The following is an 18297-nucleotide window of genomic DNA, read 5'->3' as shown; positions in this document are numbered from 1 at the left end:
GTCTGACTTGCTTCTGGCTTAGGTGTAGGATCAGTTTTGAGAGCAGTCTCTGCAGAACTGATGGGCTGAGGCAGTTTTTTAGCAGGGGTAGTTACAGTGGTGGTCGGGGAACTTTTTGCCTCTGATTTCTCAGTCTGACTTGCTTCTGGCTCAGCTGTAGGAGCAGTTTTGGAAACAGTCTTTGGAGCTTTGAAGGAGCGAATTGTGCTGTTCTTTTGCAGAGAGAACGGCTTGGGAGCGAGACTGGGTTTGGGAGGAACAGATGGCTTTGTAGGCAGGCCTCCGCTCTGGGAGGCCTCAATACTGGTATCCATAATTGACGTACCTGACACAAAAAGAGAAAGAAGAGTTAACTTTCAGCAATCCACAGTGCCTTCTGAGAATATTCACACCTCTTCAACTTTTCTGTATTTTGTCACCTGACAACTATAATCTTTTATGTATTTTGTTGGGGTTCTATGTGATTACCAATGTAAATCAGTGTGTAACTGTGAAGTGAAAGGGATATTATAAATAGTTTTCAAAATGTTTTACAAATAAAAATCTGACAAGTGTGGTATCAATATTCAGGACTACCTTGTATTTAGCTCCATCCATCTTCCTAAGAAGTTTGACCAGCTACCAGTATCCCTAACCCTCCCCACATCATGATGGGGACACCACCATGTTTAACCAGTGAAATGGTGTTTAAAGGATGACATGCAGCGTTAAGTCTGTTGCTAGACAAACACGCAAAATGGCTTGCAGCTCCCTCTAGATTCTGTTTGCTTCTCTGATTATTGCTGTCCTGCCCCAGTCTGTGAACTTAGGTGGACAACTATGCTTTGAAATGTTGGCAGTGATTCCATACTCTTTCTATTTTTGAGCGATGGACTGAGCAGAGCTCTGTGGGACGTTCAAAATTTGGCATCGCTTTACATATTAGCTCTGCTTTCAAATTCTCCTCAACTTCAACCCTGATTTGTCTACTATGTTTCCTGGTAGTCTGTTAATTCACCCAAAAAGGTATGCATCCAGTATGGATCTGTATATGTCTAGCCATTAACTCTGTCACCATGAAGCCCATGACCTGCATACAGACACATACAAGGAATGCAAATTCACAACACACTTTTTGCTCTATGTTGTGTTGATCAAATCAAATAACATCCCAATAAAACAGATTGGAGCTTGTGGTTATAACGTGTGTAAAACTTCAAACAGCATGAGGCAAAGGATTACAATGAAAATCTTAATTATACTCAGTTAAAACAAAACCAGCAGGTTATGTTGCAACTAAGAGGACAGGACGAGGCTGGTCTGTCTGGATTTTTTTAAGAGCAAATTTCTACCGAAGGGATAAAGTGAAACACATCAATCACTCTGAACAAACACTCAGCTGTCAGGGCTTACGTCCCACACTTGTCTCGCTTTCAATTTGGATGCTATTTAGGTTTCGATAAGCTGTTCAGTTTTTCTCAAAGCAAATAAAATAAATAAAACTCATTACTGGAAACTTACATGTAAGAAATTGTGATCCATCACTGATTGCTGCAAGCAGCTTTTAAAGACCTGGTAATTCAGTCCGTCTCAGTATTATGTCTTCTGTTTTCAATCATAATGTGTAATTTACTCTGTGTTGTGTTTCTATGCTAATCACATAAATACACTCTATATCTAGTAAATACATAGGTACTATCAGATGTTTATTTACTTTAAACAGGAAGATAAGTAGCAATCTTTTTATCAACTGATAACATTGTGTTCTGCATTACGACAGAAAAGTCTTGTTTTGATAGAGACTCAGTTTATATTGAGACATATTAAGTTAGCTATTTGTGGGGGAAAAAAATCTGTTCTTCAGTTTTCCCATTTTTGGGAAAAGAATAGAAACAATGGAGGAAACCAGACTTGATACTTTACTTTTTTTCTTGTCAAAAGACTCTTCAGCTCACTTAGCTGACCACAAAACACAGAACTAAAATTGTCATATCATTTAGCATTATCATATATATTTTTTATTGTGATAATAATTTGAATTTATCTTGATGACACAAAACACTAATTGATTGTTTGTATGTGCTGGAAAAATTGTTTTGTAGTTACTTATTTTCCTCAGTTGGTTCTCTGAGTGCATCAAAAATAATTATATATATTTAAAAATACGATTAAAGGCAGTTATTGTGTGTTTGCTGATAAAATGTATCGATGTGACATAACTGTTACCATGATGTAGGTTGTTTGATAAAAGGTACTCTTTTAGAGCAATGTTTGTGTTACTATACTATTTATCCTTAACAAATACTACAAAATATCTGGATTAACTTTGCAGACAGTGTTTAAGTTCAGACAAACATTTTATTCACATCTGTGCAATCCCCTGTTGTCAAAGAGGAAGACCTTTGAAAGGGTTCCCACATTGTCCAAAAATCCAGTCCTCAATGATTGGTTGGTTTGTTTGCTGAGTTTGACCTCTGAATGTCACAGAGCGAGGGGAAGAAAGAAAGAACAAGACTTTGTTTCCAAGCAATGGACCTGTTAAAAACAATGACCACCATGTCAAGATTGAAGCTGTGCAGCAGCTATTAAATAACAAGTTTCACTGCATGTACTGCAGGTACAGAGTGTCTGAACACACAGTGCTTAGATAATTATTGAAATCCAAGCAGAACATGATGCCCATAGGGACACATAGTGAAATATGTTGGAGGCACCACCATGCTCAGGAGCTACTTATCTTCAGATGTAGCTGAAGGAAAAGTTATATCTGAAGAAGTCATGAATAGATTGAGTCACGGATAGTCCTAAAGTTCAGCCAGTTTTCACCCAAAACATTCAGGTGTCTGCTGATTGAGAATAAAAGATGTGAAATGGCCGTAACTCAAAGTTTAAAAAAACAACAACAAAATAAAATATAATAAAGCCTGAAGAAGGCTGTAGAGAAAAGATGTCATACATTTCAAGAACTTTTACAAGGTCAGCAGCAATTAACTCTTTTATAGTGGTATTATTCTCTACCACATTATCATAGTGGTGGAGAAATTCCCTTTGATTGTATCAGTATTAACGAGGTATTGCACTTGAAATACTGAAGCTAATAAAACATCCTACATCCAAGGAGTCCACTGTTGCATAGACATCGTGATTCAGTTTCAATATACTGTACGTCTCCAGCAGCGGGTAAACATCAGTTTATTAATATTCTGCATCATATTTGTTACTATAAGGTGATATATCTTTAGAACAATTGGATCTTATTGATAACAAAAGGCAGGTCTCGTTTTTGATAACTGTTGAAATTGGTTGACTTTTCCTCATAAGACTCAAAGAGACTCAAAGTCGTTACACAAGAGTGACTGTCAGAGGCTGGAGCAAGCAATCCGTATGAGTCATATGGACTGTACAAAACACAGAACATCTACTTCTCCCACAGAACCGGGAACACTGACATGGTACCAAACCACCCTGTGACTGACACTGGAGCGCTTCGGAAAGAATCCGATTTGAAGAACGCCACGAGAAAGCGATAACTGTGCCGTTTCCAAAACTTCTTACACTAAATACCACAGCGCATTGTACCTGGCATCTGGTCGGGCCTGTAGGACTTTTCACACAAACCGGTAAATCCACGTTAGCCTCACGTTGCCACTTTGTTACATCTGCAAAAAAATTGTTCTGGATTAAGCAGGCTGATTTGATCCCAAACAATAGTGTGCATGTGCAGTGAGGGAGTTCCTCCTTGTCGTATTATTCTTTAAGTTGCTACAACTATGGGTGTGCATAATATTGTGTAATGGGATCAGCCTGGGATAAAGCTGTGCACACCACACACTGGGGATAAATAAGAATAATGTGCCCTGTTTGCTTCTCCCACCTCATTAGTTTTCCTTACACTTGAATTCCTAGGCAACAAACACCGTCAGACAGATAAAGCTGCTGTAGAGTTGATTTAATGGATTTCTCAGTGGAAAGCCCTCTGCAGCTGCCTCTCTTGCTGGCAGGCCTTTACATTGCTTTATCTTTGTTTGTCTTCAGTGGCTGTCACCCTGCCAAGGCTGTGTTGCCCAGGCTGTTTTCGTTTTTCATGTTTACGTTTCTGAGTGAAAGCCCAAAGTGCACGTTGTTCAGGACTCGGTCTCACTCATACGTTTAGGTTACGGTTTGCATTAAGTTACTAAATAGACATGGTTGCTGTCTTATTACAGGTTGTTTATACGTTACTAATTAAAACTAATGAACTGACAGTCGTTGAACCAGCGGTGTCCTCCAAAACGTGAGAAAAATCAACTTTAACTTTCATTCAATCGAGTCAGCTGAGTGGAACACAGTTAATTCGACCTAAACACACACACACAAAAAGGTTGTGTTCACCTGTCAGTGAAGCATTGCTCATTCAACAAGACATCACTACATGAATCAGAATAATAAAGTTTGCTTTACCTCGTGTCTTCACACGGTCATACAACTCAACGCAGGATGAAGTTAAGGGACGAAATTGTTCCTCTGTTTTCCGTAAGCGTTGTTGTCTGACTGTGTTTTTTTTGTTGTTGTTTGTCTTCTTTCAAGTCATTCCCAGTATGAAGACGTCAGCCTACAGCTACACCTCCACCCAGCAGCGGACACTCCCTCCGCTCCGCCGCCAGTCTCAGCTCGACCGTCTCTGAAGTCAAGTTCCGCAGGGAAACCGATGCGAATCCGGAAGTGGGGTGTTCTATCTTCAAAATAAAAGTGTGGTTTTTAAAGTTTGGTGCTTGCCTCCTGCGATGAGTACTTGTTAAAGTTTTGGTGGAAAAGGATTGTTGTTCCGTGTTGCTTTTCAGGGGCGGGGCCTTAGCTGAATTCAGAGAAGTAAACTTTTGCTCCAGCGTGCATACATACATCTTGCCCCAGAGTGTCTGACCTCACAAAGTAAAATGAATAGTCACATATTTCTATAAACAAATTTATAAAACTTGTTGACAGCCTTTCCAGTGGCGTTATAACGGTGATATACGCAACTCCTGCCATAACACACAGAATACAATGAACGGTCAGTCTTTCTTAACATTTCTGCTCTTGTTAAGTCTGAATGAAAAGAAGAACCGTAGCCCTTATTTTGAAAAGTTTAAACATAAGTTGTGTCTATGAATATTCAGCGTCCCTGTAGTTTGATTTTCAATGGACTGGATGAACGGGTTCTGATTGAAGAGAAAAGCCACTTTACTCACCAGTGAAAAGGAATCGGATCTGTGTTGCACTTTTGTGGATGCTGCTGAGGCTACCTGGGGCGTCGGAACAGGAACTGCCCGTCAGGCCTCACGCACAGTAAACACGAATTTGCATGAAACCTGAGCCCAACGTTAATTTGCGTTGCTTTTATGGGACTGGGAGAAGGAAACCGGGGAGCAAGCTCTCAGGAAATCTTAAAACCAAGGAGACCTCTTGGGTAATTCAAAGGGTGGGGAAGCATTTGGTTGACCTAAGGTGTGGATGCGTTATATAACTAAGGCAACATGGTTGATCTATTAGCAATCACTGAAACATAAATAAGTAAATAAAATTCAAAGTGATTTCCCATATTCTAATTAGTGTGTCACACTATATCAGATATATTAAATGTATTGTTAGAAACCACTAAAACAAAAAATATCTATCTATCTATCTATCTATCTATCTATCTATCTATCTATCTATCTATCTATCTATCTATCTATCTATCTATCTATCTATCTATCTATCTATNATCTATCTATCTATCTATCTATCTATCTATCTATCTATCTATCTATCTATCTATCTATCTATCTATCTATCTATCTATCTATCTATCTATCTATCCATCCATCCATCCATCCATCCGTCCGTCCGTCCGTCCGTCCGTCCGTCCGTCCGTCTAAATATTTACAATATAATATTCATTTAAAGATATAGACATTTCCAAAAGAGCAGGGTTAGACTTTTTTTTCTTTATCACACAAAACCTAAACTTACAAATACATTGGATATTGTAATGTATTTGCTTTATTACATATCAGGCCTAATTATTTACTTAAAACATTGCCCGGGCATGCGACTACCTTTGACATAATAATTTTGCCCTACATGATAAAAACTTGGAGCACCACTGAAATAAAGGATCAGATGTATTTACTAGGTAGTTATTGTCTATCTACGTCAATTTGAAAGTTCAAAAATAATTAGAAATGAGTACTGAACTAGAACTAATGGATTCTATTTAAACAGATTGGCTTATCCTTCATTTCCTGCATTCTCTCGCCCCCTCGTGGACATTACCAGCTAAGCGCTTCTACATCCTCGGTGCTCATAGAGCCAGTTGTCATGGCAACCGTACAGCATGTGCTTACAAAAACAAGAGCTTGACCGTTCACCGACTGTTATCTCGACATTCGACATCTGCGACGCCATCTTCCTCGTCCTCCGCTTCTTCTTCCAGCGTTTTGTCAGAGGAAGGGAGTGAAGAGCAGACGCTGGCCGGGTTGAAAGACGCAGGTGAAGCCGAGACAGACTCAGTCAGCAGCGATGAGCGGAGCCAAAGCCCGCAGCGACGCGCCTGTTGCTGAAAATGTCTCCAGCGGCGGGCACGGTTCTGCTGCCCCTACGCGGGACCGCAAGCCCGGCGGAGGCGTCTTGAAGAGGCTCAAGTCCCGGCGAAGCCAGGTGGAGAGCAGGCCCGTGACGGAGGAAGAGCTGCGGACGAAGAGTGGGCACATCTCTCCGGAGGATGTTCTGGGACTGCGAGTTGCTACGAGAGGTTTGGGGTCGCTTTTATTGCGGGCGAGACTTGCTGTGAATTACTGAAAAAAAACAAAAAACAAAAAAAAACAGGGCGTAATAGATCATTTAAATAGATCATTTAAAAACGGAGACAAGGGAACGAGCTACGATTCATCTCATTACAATGGCATTATTAGAAACACAAACAAGTATTTGCGTCATAGGTAATCTTTACTGTTTCTATATTTAAACAGTTAAAGAAGAAGACACTGGGAGCGTGTGTTAATAGAAGCAATTATGGCAGTGTAATAACTTTCTTTGTGCTGTATGGGTTGTGGTGAAATCATATTGTCATGTTCAAAGACGAAAACCGTCAGAGGAGGGCCCTCTCTGTACACTATCATGGTTAAGTCATGGCCTACATTTACAGCTTTTGAAGCTGTGGAGGCAACATTGAAAAGTTAATAACTGCAAGCTGTGTTTTTGCTTTTAGTGACTGTTCTGTGATAAACGCATCCATAAAGAAAAATCATCTTGTACTATTCCTATTCCAGGAGTCCTTTAGAGCGCAACACTTCTCTTTATTGTAATATTTAACAAAAAAATACTCTTATATGTCTTTTTACTTAAGCTTAAGAATAAATAAAACAATAGAACTAAAATAACTGATATAACATTTAATTTAGTTGACAAATTGGTTATTAAAGTCATTTAGATGTGCATGTACAACGAAGGGGGGGAAAAACGGAATAAATAGAAAAAATAAAGACTTAACGAAAAATATATTTCTTATGCCTTCAGTGAAATAATGTCTTTGAAATTCTATGTTGTATGCTATATTGAAGGAATACTTCTGGCTACCATAATATCTAAAAACATTGCTCATTTCAATTTCGTCTGCAGCTCTGGAGCCCTTGTCCTGTACCTTTTGTTCAATGTAACACCATAATAATGGAGACAGTAGCCTCAGAGGCTTTCTTATCTTTTTTTATGGCTTTATTACTGTAGATTCATATGTCAGTGTGGCTGTGTTTAAACATAATTTTATTTGATGTTCAGTGCAGTACAAGCTGTGTACATTAAGGTTTCTGTGCCTTTAAACAATCAGAGAAAGCCTAGATAATGATTGATGGCTTTGCTACGGTTTTGGTAGGTTCATTTAGAACATTTGAGCTAATCGGAGGCCCACCTGCGATTGCATTGTAAAGTCAATGTTTTGAAGTGGCCTTAACAAAGACCTAATTTCAACAACGATGAAAACTTGAAAGGCAAAGCAGAAAAGGTGTTTCAAGAGGATTGGACCAACATTCCAGTAAACTGTTGTCGGAGACTTGTTTCCGGTACCTGAGACATTTGAGCCAAATCAGAAAACGTCAAAGGCCGACCAAATACTAAGGAAATGGATTATCAAAACAAATCCCTTTCTCGTTATTTTGGCATTTAGCGACAGAAATATTTTTTCGTAATCCCAACTGAGTCAGAGATGTTTTGCCTGAGTTATTCCGATAAATATTGTTGCTATGTTTGCTTGTTTTTATCCAAACATTGTAACTCCCGTCCTCTGTGTGCTGTGGTTGCAGGATACCTCTGTAAACCCGAGGACAACGTCTACAACATTGACTTTGTACGTTTTAAAATCAGAGACCTGGAAACCAACACTGTTCTGTTTGAGATTGCCAAACCTCCGCATTCAGGTACTACATTTCACTGCTCTTTGCGCTGTTCTATTTCTGTTGGGTTTCACTTAAAAATAGACGCCTTGGCTCCTTCGACAGCAATAAATAGGTCACAGCCTGTTTGGGAATTTAACCCCAAACCTGTTTATTATGCTGCAAACTGTGTTGCTTTTTGCTGTCAGACGACGACGAGGAGCACGGCGAAGGAGACGGCACGGCGGGTCGATTTGTTCGCTACCAGTTTACGCCGGCTTTCCTGCGGCTGAGGACTGTGGGAGCTACGTGAGTGACTCACACATGCAGCTTGAAAGCAATCAAGCAGTTGTGTTCCTTATTTTTTTTTATTCAGCGTGCACCAATGATGATGACATTTTCACAGCTGTAACATCGCAGCCTTTCTTTTCTCCATTCGATCACAGGGTGGAATTCACAGTCGGGAACCGGCCCCTGAACAACTTCCGCATGATCGAGAGGCACTACTTTCGCGATCACCTGCTTAAGAGCTTTGACTTTGACTTTGGCTTCTGCATCCCGAGCAGCCGTAACACCTGTGAACACATCTACGAGTTCCCCCAGCTCTCTGAGACCCTGGGTGAGTGCCGTGGACACACACACAAAAAAATAAAAAAATAAAAAGAGGCTAAACAAACACAGCTCGTTTACCATTTTTACCTTTGATAGAAGATAAGTATTGGAGAGCTGAGCCGAGTTCAGCAGGCTTGGACTTGCACAGGTACAATGAAATGATGAAGTATGTTTGTAGTTTAAGCTTAGATTTTTGGGTTTCTTTTTTTTACTCGCAGAGATCAGATATTATTTTATCCAACAAGTACAGAACTGATTTCCAGAGTTTTTTTTTGTTGTTGTTGTTGTTTTTTTTTTTACAGCTGTGATAATGATAAAAGCGATAAGAACAATTTATGACTTCTTCTTAGGTAGTTGTGTAGCGGCGACTGCATGGTACAAACACGAACAAGCACAAACACTGCTCTTGAAAAACATTCCCATTTGTAAAAGAAGTATGATTTATATTTCTAAACTGAACGCAGCAGCTGCATTTAATCATATCTTCAAACTTAGACATTTATTTTCGCTCTTATTGAAGAAACGGTGGAGAAAATAGTAAAGCTGACAAATGAATTGGAATTTGCCATCACAACAATAAATCAAAAATCTTTATCATGATAAGAAATGTATCATGATAAATGATAATAGGATAAAGGCCCAAGCCCAAGCTAAAGTGTGTAAGCATTCAGAAAATACCAAATTGTTGTTCTATTTCTTCTTCTGCTTATGTAAACATTTTGGCTCCTTTGATGAAAAGACGTTGGACACATTTGGAGCAAAACGTTCTCGATGGTTTCATTCACATCGCCAATAGGACTGACGTGGTGAACCAGCTGATGGCAACAGACGAGCATCGTGGTTCTTCTGTGAAATACAAACTCAGTACATCACAGGCTTCACTTTTAGTCCATTACCTGTCATGTTATTTGAAACTTGGGAATGACCGACATTTTTTAATAATCTTTGGTGATTAGATATAGGTAAAACTAACGTTGCAATGCTGCATTCCAAAATAAAACTTAAAAGTGTGTCCTGTGGAAGAAAAAATTGACAGAGTTCATCACCCTGGTCGGAACGGTAGGTTTTAGTAATGAAAACGAAAAATAATTCATACATTTCTATGCTGTTACTGTGACATTTAAACTGTATGGTTCCACTGAAAAAGAAAAACAAAACATAAAATAATGACATGAAGTGCACCAACCTGTTTTTTTTAATGCTTTTTTTTTTCAGATGAGCCAAATTCCATTTTCCCAAGAACTAACCTGATTGCAGTTACCATCCACTGCACTTAGACAGTTCCTACACAGTTTGGAAAAATGTGGAATTTGATTTTATGGAACTGAATAACCACATTGTTGTGAACAACATTTGGATTGCTAGTCATTTATCCCTTTGTCTAAATATGGTTGTTTCCCAGCCGGCCAGGCAGTCCTCTGATTTTTGCAGTTCTTCTATTTAAAGCCTGAGCTCAACAGAAATATCTGCAGAAAAGTGATGTCAAGATCTGGCTTATAATACGGGCAAATCTTTTAACATATTGTTTTCTCGCTTAGCTAATACATTCTCACTGTATCGAGAAAGTCATGAGAAGGGCTGAAAATGCCATCAGGGATTCTAAGAAAAAAAAAGAAAAAAAGAAATCCAGTTTTATTTGAGGTGAAAACGCCAATGCTGGTTCGCTAACATGCACATATTGTCTACCTTGCAGTTCGTCAGATGGTGGAGTGTCCTTACGAAACACGGTCGGACAGTTTCTACTTTGCCGACAACCGACTGGTCATGCACAACAAGGCGGACTACGCCTACAATGGAGGACAATGATACCTGGCACCCTCGCATGGCGGCGTCCGCTGCTCACATCTGTTGACAGACGTGTACTGTACACACATGCATGCATAATGCAGAACATTCAGCTCAGACGTTCACACATGCACACACACACCCCTGCAGCCGTGTTCGAGCGGCCTCTCGTGTCCGTAAAGGTTCGACCCCAGTCGTTTGTTTCATTCTCAGTGCGTTTTATTTTGCTGGAAGTCGATGGTAGTCTTGACTCTGACGTACAAACAGGAAGAAACTCCGTATTGCTTCATTTATCTAGTTTTAAATATCGACAGATCTCTTTGATACTTAAAAAAAAAAAAGAAAAGAAAGAGGGCTAATCACTAGTGGCTGTGTAACATGTGTTTAAAACAGGTCAAACAGCTATTGGACGGATAATCAGACTCCTTTTAAGTGTCCCAGCTACTATAGAAATCACACACATGTGAACACGCACACACACACACACACACACACACACACACACACACTCAATCCCCAAGTGGCACCCATAGTGTTTGTCAGAAGCAGCTGTTCTCAGAGCTGCCGCCTCCACAATCCACTCCAGACAACATCAGGGGAGTGAGGAGGGGGTGAAAAAGAGAAACCATCCACAAAAAACCACTCATGTCAAACACACGCGGTTACTCCTGCATTCTCCTCTCTGCATCCCTTTCATTTCCACACAAAGAGACACGTCCACACTAGTGCCGAGTCTCATCAAAGGGTTTTTTTTTTTTCCCTTTTAAATTTAAGCCTGTTTGATTGTAACATGAAACAAGATCAGGTAACAGCTAAACTCTGCTTTAATTCTTATGATGACCTGTAAAAAAAACAAAAAAAAACTTGTTTTAGATATAAAAAAAGAAGCAAAAATCCTTCCTGTTTCACAGAGTGTTGATATCATGATGCATGTGATGATATGATTTAAATATATGTAATAAAATTTTTTTTTACCAAGATTCATTTGAGAGATTAAGTAAATGGAGATTTTTGTTTGTTTGTTTGTTTGTTTTAAAGTGATGGAGTGTTAAAAAATGTTTCTCATTCGAGAATGTTTAAAATAGCAAGAATAAACTTGAATGGTGATAAAGACACATGTTAATGTCACGATGAGTCGAAATATTGAAAGTGTGTATGAAGAAAAAAAGAGAAAATAGTGAAACTGCTGTTTTATCAAAGCAGCTTGTTTACACTTTTTTTAAATGTAATTGTGTCCTTTTTTCCCTGTTTTCTTTTTTTTCTGCTTTGCATTTTTTCCCCTTTTCCTGTTTTTGCAGTTTTTCTTTTTGCCATTATCTTGGTTTAATTATGGGAAGCTCAACATTTTTCAGCATTTAAATGTTTTGTTTTTTATGAAAAATTATCTTGAGCTGTTTAACCTTCACTTTCAACATTCTGTCTTTTCTTCTTTTGGTTTTGTAACAGGTACATAAACAAAACTTTGTCCTTTTTAAATCTTGTTCTCATAGTAATCATAGCTCAGATATTACTTTACATCTGATAGTAACTTTCAATTTTAAAGTTACCACAAAAGACAAGTTGACAAATGTTGGAAAATGAATTTGTTTCCTGTTTTCTTTAACGTGGACTGCTGTATTTCCTCTTTATGCTTTGTTAAAATGTTGGTGTTTGGGGCTAAAGTTGTTTGTAAAATATATACATATATAAATAAATACATATAGTTTGTAAAAATAATTTTAAAAAAGAACTAAGTCAATAAATAGACATTTTCAGATACATCATGTGTCCCGATTGTTTCATTTCCCATGCGGGGAAAAAGTTAAACCAAAGGAGAATTTGAGAATTTTTTTTTCTGTCCCAAAATTTGTTTTTAACATGTTTGATACAAACAAAGATTTCATTTAATTTGAAACTTCAAAGCATATGAAAGTAGGCAAAACAATGGTATAAAAAAAGTACAGAGGAAAGAAGGGCAAAGTAAGATAAGTTGTTGATGGAAAATTAGCTTCCTGGTGACCTTAACGCTTTTGTATTGAGCTGTCTTTGATAAATTTGATTTTAGGAGTAGGCCATATTTAAATGGGCTTTAAAATTATGTTTTTGCCAATGTTTGATAGTAAACAACAATTAAAACATTACCAAGTTTGACATCTGCTAGCAAAATGTCTTTGCATCAGGCTACATGGCTACTATCTTGCAGTTTGAGATACGTTGTTTGCTGCAGAACATGCTAATTTATGTGATTAAAACAAGAATTGGTTAAGAAATTCACATTTTTTTATGAACATCTTAAGATTTTCCCAGAAAGATTTTAAAAAGATGCTTTTTGTAGGATCATTGAGTTTCCACGAATGGCCACTGGGGGGAGGTATTTTACAACAGCTGCTATTTACGCTTTTCTGGAAGAAACCGCTGAAGAAATAAATCACAATAATTTTAGGTCAGAATTATCATTTTTTTCTATTTGAATGTTTTCAATAATTATTTTGTATTTCCTTTTACATTTCCATAATAAATGTTATTACTATTATTATTATTATTATTATTATTATTATTATTATTATTATTATTATTATTATTAGACTGAACAACTTATGTTTATTTTGGAACAAACAGAAGTTGCACAACATCTAAATGAACTCTGATATTTATTTTAACTGACTATATGAGATTAAAATCCAGTCTTTCTATTTTTATTCTCGCTGTTCTTTTTTTTATTCCTTTACTTCTTGCTCCCTTGCTCCGACTCTTCAAGTCTCCTCTGCCCTTCTCCGTGTCTGTTTCTCTCCACACCTATGCAGCTCTCACTCTCACCCTGTTTTTCTCTCTCTGCCTCTCTCTTTTCTTTCCTCTTCTCTCACCTGGTAACCAGACCTCTGGAGAGAAGTGTTGAGTTTCCACTTTCCCAGAGAAGAGGACAATCTGAGCCACACAAAGACCCACAATGGACCCCCTCTGCTCACGCCTCCCTTCGCTCCGACTCGGCACAGCTGCACACACATACACAGACACACAAGCACACACACACAATGACGATACGCGCAGCCCTCTGTTTTTATTTGCCCTTTCTTCCTCATTTTATCCCTGTTGCTCCTCTTTGTATGCTGTTTTTCTTCATCTCTTTTTCATCTAAATACCCACTATCTCCCTATAACTGGTTCTTGTGGGGCACTGAGCCCACCTCTCACCTTTCTCTGCTCCTTTACAGCACCTACACACAACAACCTGTATTATTCCGTCGCATTTTGGGTTTTGAGATAAAAGGCAACTTCTGATGACCCACTGAGATGTCCCAGACTGTGAGTGTGTTGTTGCAGCTGCGGCTATGAGGTTATGCAAACAGGAAGTGAGCAAAGTTTTCAATTTTACAGCAGAAATAAGTGATTTCTGGAGCTGCTCTGACACGTACAATGTCACAGTACAAAGCAACACCAGGATCAACAAATCATGTTTGAGGCACAGTTTAGTTGTTTTTTTTGTGACTATAAGCTCTCAACTTTACTTCTTTTTTGTTTCCTGACTACAAAACTGCCACAAAGCATAAATCTTAAAAAACTTAAAATGAAAGGAAAACAGTAAGTGAAGTGGGTCATTTTTAGGAAGCACTCCACACAAAAATCCTACAATCTCTCATTGTGTGCAATAACATAGACTATTTGATGCATATGTTAAATAGTAAAGTAAAAGACATAATAACATAAAGAACACAATGGAAGTAAATAGTGTAAAATTTGTATCAGATCTGTAATCTAATCAGTTAAAATGGTTCTGTTGTTTTTTTTATGTTTCTACTGTCTACTGTCTTTACTGACAATCTTCATAAATTAAATTAAAACTGATGTTTTGTATTCATGTGTTTTTACCATGGCTATTAAAGCCAGTGTCTCTAAGTTATGTGCCTATGAGTTCCATATTGAACACAGTGAACAGAACCATAAAAATTTACCTTGAGATATAAGAAGAAAAAAACAACAACAAAATGACAAGAATCAGTAACTCAGTAAATAAATATGCTGCTTTGGAAAGGCTCCTACAACGATGCCATGAACATTGAACTACTTTCACAATTCAGCTTCGACAGTCCTGTGGTTTAAACTTTACACAAAAGATGGGATTAGAAACAAGACTTTCTGCAACAGTTCACAGTTTGGCTCAGATTACATAACGGTACTTAAAACTGTGGGATTATACTTTTCTAAAAACCACAGTAATATATTTACTCATATTACTCATAGCGGGGAAAAGGTTTCTTCCAAATCAGTTGGGTGCAGAACCAGCAAACACATGCTCTAAAGAGGAAAGCACACGGTAGCGGAAGTGTGATTTCATGGGCTGCATGCCAAAAGGCTGCTGGGGGTAGCAGTTGAGGAGATTACATTTCTGGATCTTACAATGATTAACATTTTACTTTCATGGCAAATAGAAAAGCTCGCCTCTTTAGGTCATAGTCCTGTTAATAAGTATCATATGTTTTTGGTATGTGTGTGGTTTTGTAATTATGTTTGAATAATATTAGATCATGTGGGTGTACTTTGTTTTTATTATAAATGAAATTTTATTTGTAAATAAAACTGAATCCGATTAGAGGAAGTTGTTGCATTATGTTTACAATTTTAAATCAAGTTCTTTTTTTTCTTTTTAGGAAGAGAACCTAAGGCGCCCGTTAGGGGACATGGGGAATTTACACTTGAAATTTTAAGATGACATTTGTGACTGTATACAAAATAGAAAAGCAAATATTGCAGTACGCATATTGCGAGGCGAGGTAACTCAAAAGTATTGCGAGGTAACGCAAAAGAAAAAAATCCCAATGTCTGCGAGGTAACGCAAAAGAAAAAAATCCCAATGTCCCCACTGCTTGCAGTATTTCCCTCTCCCTCGGCCCCTCCCGTCCTGCAACACTCTAGGACACGCCCCTGACCACGCCCCATTTCCCCCTGAACTCACCTGATTGGTCCGTTGTTCAAGCGGTTTCTTTCCCGTTTGTAAAGATGGCGGATTTCTTCCAGAGAGAGTAAGAACCGCCGCGACCATTCCGCCAATGTGTCCCCTGTAGGAAATATTACAACAAAAACCTTCACAAGTTCCTAATCGCTTCACTGTCATGCTGAATGGCTACACTCACTGTGGACCGATAAAAACAAAACATAAGTGAAGATACATCTACGCCAGCGCCAGTCTCTTAGACGTGCCACGCCGGAAGTCCTGGGAAGTGTGTGACGTCAAAGAGTTAAAAGTTACTCGTAAGTACTAGAAAAAAAAACTTTAATATCATCCATCCCTCCATTTTCTTTCACCTTTGTCCTTTAGTGGGGTCGGGAGGTTGCTGGTGCCTATCTCCAGCTAACGTTCCGGGCGAGAGTGTAATATCAGTTATGGTAAATAATATTAAAATGTTTCCTTTGTCCAGTGCAGATGAAAAGGGTTTATTTGTTTATGGACCTGTTAAAAAACAAAACTGAAAAATGACATTGTATTGCATTTTTTGTCATTTTTTTGCGTGTAAAGAAATAAAGTTGTTATTATTATTGTTGTTCATTGTATTAAAGGATCAACAGCTTTGCAGTGTATAATCGTTGTGTGACCGGTTATAAAAAATTTAAAAGGAAAATAACTTTGCAAATCTTAATTGTCCGGGGGAATACCAGGCTGGCAGCCCTTTTAAAGAAATAAATAACCTTGTAAACCATCAAAAAGTTAATATGGTGCTATCTGACATTTAATTCTTGTAACCTTTGCTGTGTGCGTTACATTTAAAACTTTTTTTTCCAGTCACTGTAGTTCTACTTTATAAACTTTGTTTGTTTTTTTAATGACTGACACTAAGTCGGACAAAATTTTTTTGTTTTAGATCAGTTATGATTACCGAAATTATTTCGATTTTTTTTCAATGTGATTGTAACTAGTAACAGGTCTTTGTCCACTCCAAAACATTGACTTTGTTGCTGTTAAGCCACTTTGTAACTAATTGGGGGCTATGGTTAGAGTCATTGTCCATTTTGAAGACCCATTTGTGTCAATTTTAGTCTCATGATGCCACATGACATGTCTCCAAAGTCAAGGACTTTGTCCCTGAGTCTGTTTACAATCTGAAATGCAGCATGTTAAGTTGCCTTTAGAATAATGACTCATTCTCTCTGCATGGCCTTTCAGACTGTGTTGGTAGAAGACTTGCTTCCACTGTCTAGCTTTAGTCAGCATCTTCACAAGATATTTACTTTTTGTTCTCTGGATTGACACACATTTCGCTCCAAAATAAGTTCATCTGTAGTACACAGAACTCCTCTCCTTGAAGATGGCTGGACAATCTCATAGTGGAGGCCACAAGTCAGGTTTTGGTTGACTTTTTTTATTATTGTTCAGTGAAGACACAAAACAAAGCAGTTTATTTAAAATGTGTCTTAAAATATATCTACAGGTGTCACTATATTTCACCCACTAGCAGCTTTCAAAAATCATGACATCATCATTTACTCTTTGTCAAAATTGGGTGGACATCATTTTTATAATCTTCGCCGACCTAAACCAGGAAAAGCTTAGTCTGGCTAAATGTCAATTTTTAATCAAAATAAATAAAAATAAAAATGGGGTCACAACTGTACCTACAGCATCAATGCATCTCTTTGAAACGCTTAGATATTTATTTAAGCGGTCCATTATTCACTGCAAGTGCTAATGGCATGTCTGCCTTAACTAATAGTTTATAGTGTGATGACCAAATGTGTCAGTTGGTGATTAGACCACAAACCAGGGCTCATAAATCAATAACCACAGTCCTCCATCAGGCTCGAAGGGCCTGCATGCCGCAGTGCACATGTCCAAACAGCTGTTCAGCACCAAACTGCGTGTTGGTATAAAAGGAATCTCAGCGTTTCCCGTCCGACTCTTCAGAATTAGCATAGGCACATGTGCAGGCACATCTCCAGCCAAAGCAAAAAAAATACAAAAAAAATTAAAAAATACCCCAAAACAAACACTTCCCAGGAATGATTTGTGTATTCCTAGGTCTTTGTGGTTTACATTTTAGGAGTGAGGTAGGAGTCAACACACACACTCACACATGCATGCCGGAAACGACGGGAAAGGTGGGATAACTCGAGCTCATTTAACCCTTCCTTTTATGTACACACAAACACACCTGCCTTCCGCCTAGATTCTGTTCAGTGAGTCAAATCATGCTGAGATTAAGAGTTAAGAGACAACGCTTTCTTAAGGTTCTCCTTAAAACAGACATGCTTTCTCTCTCACACACACACACATTCACACTCTCTCTCTTTCTCTCTCTCACACACGAACACACACTGCACATAGGCAGGGGGGATAGGGGGACAGTGGTGTCCTATAAATAGAAGCTAGGAATGGTGATGATAGGTCCCATGAAAAGAAATGGAGGGGGGAGTGGAAAAAGGATTAAAAGAGATACATGGAGTGTGTTTAGAAGCAGCTTGTATGGACTTCTTGTTTCCCCCCCCACAGTCCCCACCTCCAGGTATCCATCTATCCATCCATCCAGCCAAGCTTCTCTGCTCACACTCATCCTCCTCCTCATTTTCTCTTCCTGTATCTGATTTCACTT

General features: G+C 38.4%; 2 protein-coding genes across 3 annotated transcripts in view; one reads left to right on the top strand and one right to left on the bottom strand.

The window, feature by feature from the left end:
• The window catches only part of LOC103464974 (calponin homology domain-containing protein DDB_G0272472-like), a 31047-nt gene extending 25587 nt beyond the window's left edge, over positions 1-5460 (bottom strand). The window contains exons 1-3 of one of the 2 annotated variants that reach the window (XM_008409424.2): positions 4420-5460; positions 3559-3638; positions 4-325 (exon numbers count right to left, since the gene is read on the bottom strand). In XM_008409424.2, coding sequence (XP_008407646.1) covers positions 4-325; positions 3559-3565 — 329 coding nt within the window. In that variant the 5' untranslated portion in view covers positions 3566-3638; positions 4420-5460. The remainder of the gene's footprint in view (positions 1-3; positions 326-3558; positions 3639-4419) is intronic. The other variant, XM_008409425.2, reaches the window with a different exon arrangement.
• A 461-nt stretch (positions 5461-5921) lies between these two features.
• Positions 5922-11719, top strand: LOC103464977 (protein unc-119 homolog B-like). The gene is made up of 5 exons (XM_008409428.2): positions 5922-6730; positions 8274-8387; positions 8552-8651; positions 8789-8961; positions 10648-11719. Exons 1-5 carry the CDS (start codon positions 6499-6501, stop codon positions 10758-10760), a joined length of 732 nt encoding a protein of 243 aa, XP_008407650.1. The 5' UTR covers positions 5922-6498; the 3' UTR covers positions 10761-11719.
• The last annotated feature ends 6578 nt before the right edge of the window (positions 11720-18297 follow it).

Source organism: Poecilia reticulata, linkage group LG5 (genome assembly GCF_000633615.1).
Source record: "Poecilia reticulata strain Guanapo linkage group LG5, Guppy_female_1.0+MT, whole genome shotgun sequence".
Taxonomy (NCBI): domain Eukaryota; kingdom Metazoa; phylum Chordata; class Actinopteri; order Cyprinodontiformes; family Poeciliidae; genus Poecilia; species Poecilia reticulata.
This window is presented reverse-complemented; position numbering and strand designations above follow the sequence as displayed.

What these genes read in the sequence shown, in the direction of transcription:
- LOC103464977 (XM_008409428.2), top strand. Translation starts at nt 6,499, where the DNA reads ATGAGCGGAGCCAAAGCCCGCAGCGACGCGCCTGTTGCTGAAAATGTC. An exon ending in ACTGCGAGTTGCTACGAGAG is followed by an intron (nt 6,731 to 8,273) that starts GTTTGGGGTCGC and finishes CTGTGGTTGCAG; the next exon opens with GATACCTCTGTAAACCCGAG. An exon ending in CTGAGGACTGTGGGAGCTAC is followed by an intron (nt 8,652 to 8,788) that starts GTGAGTGACTCA and finishes ATTCGATCACAG; the next exon opens with GGTGGAATTCACAGTCGGGA.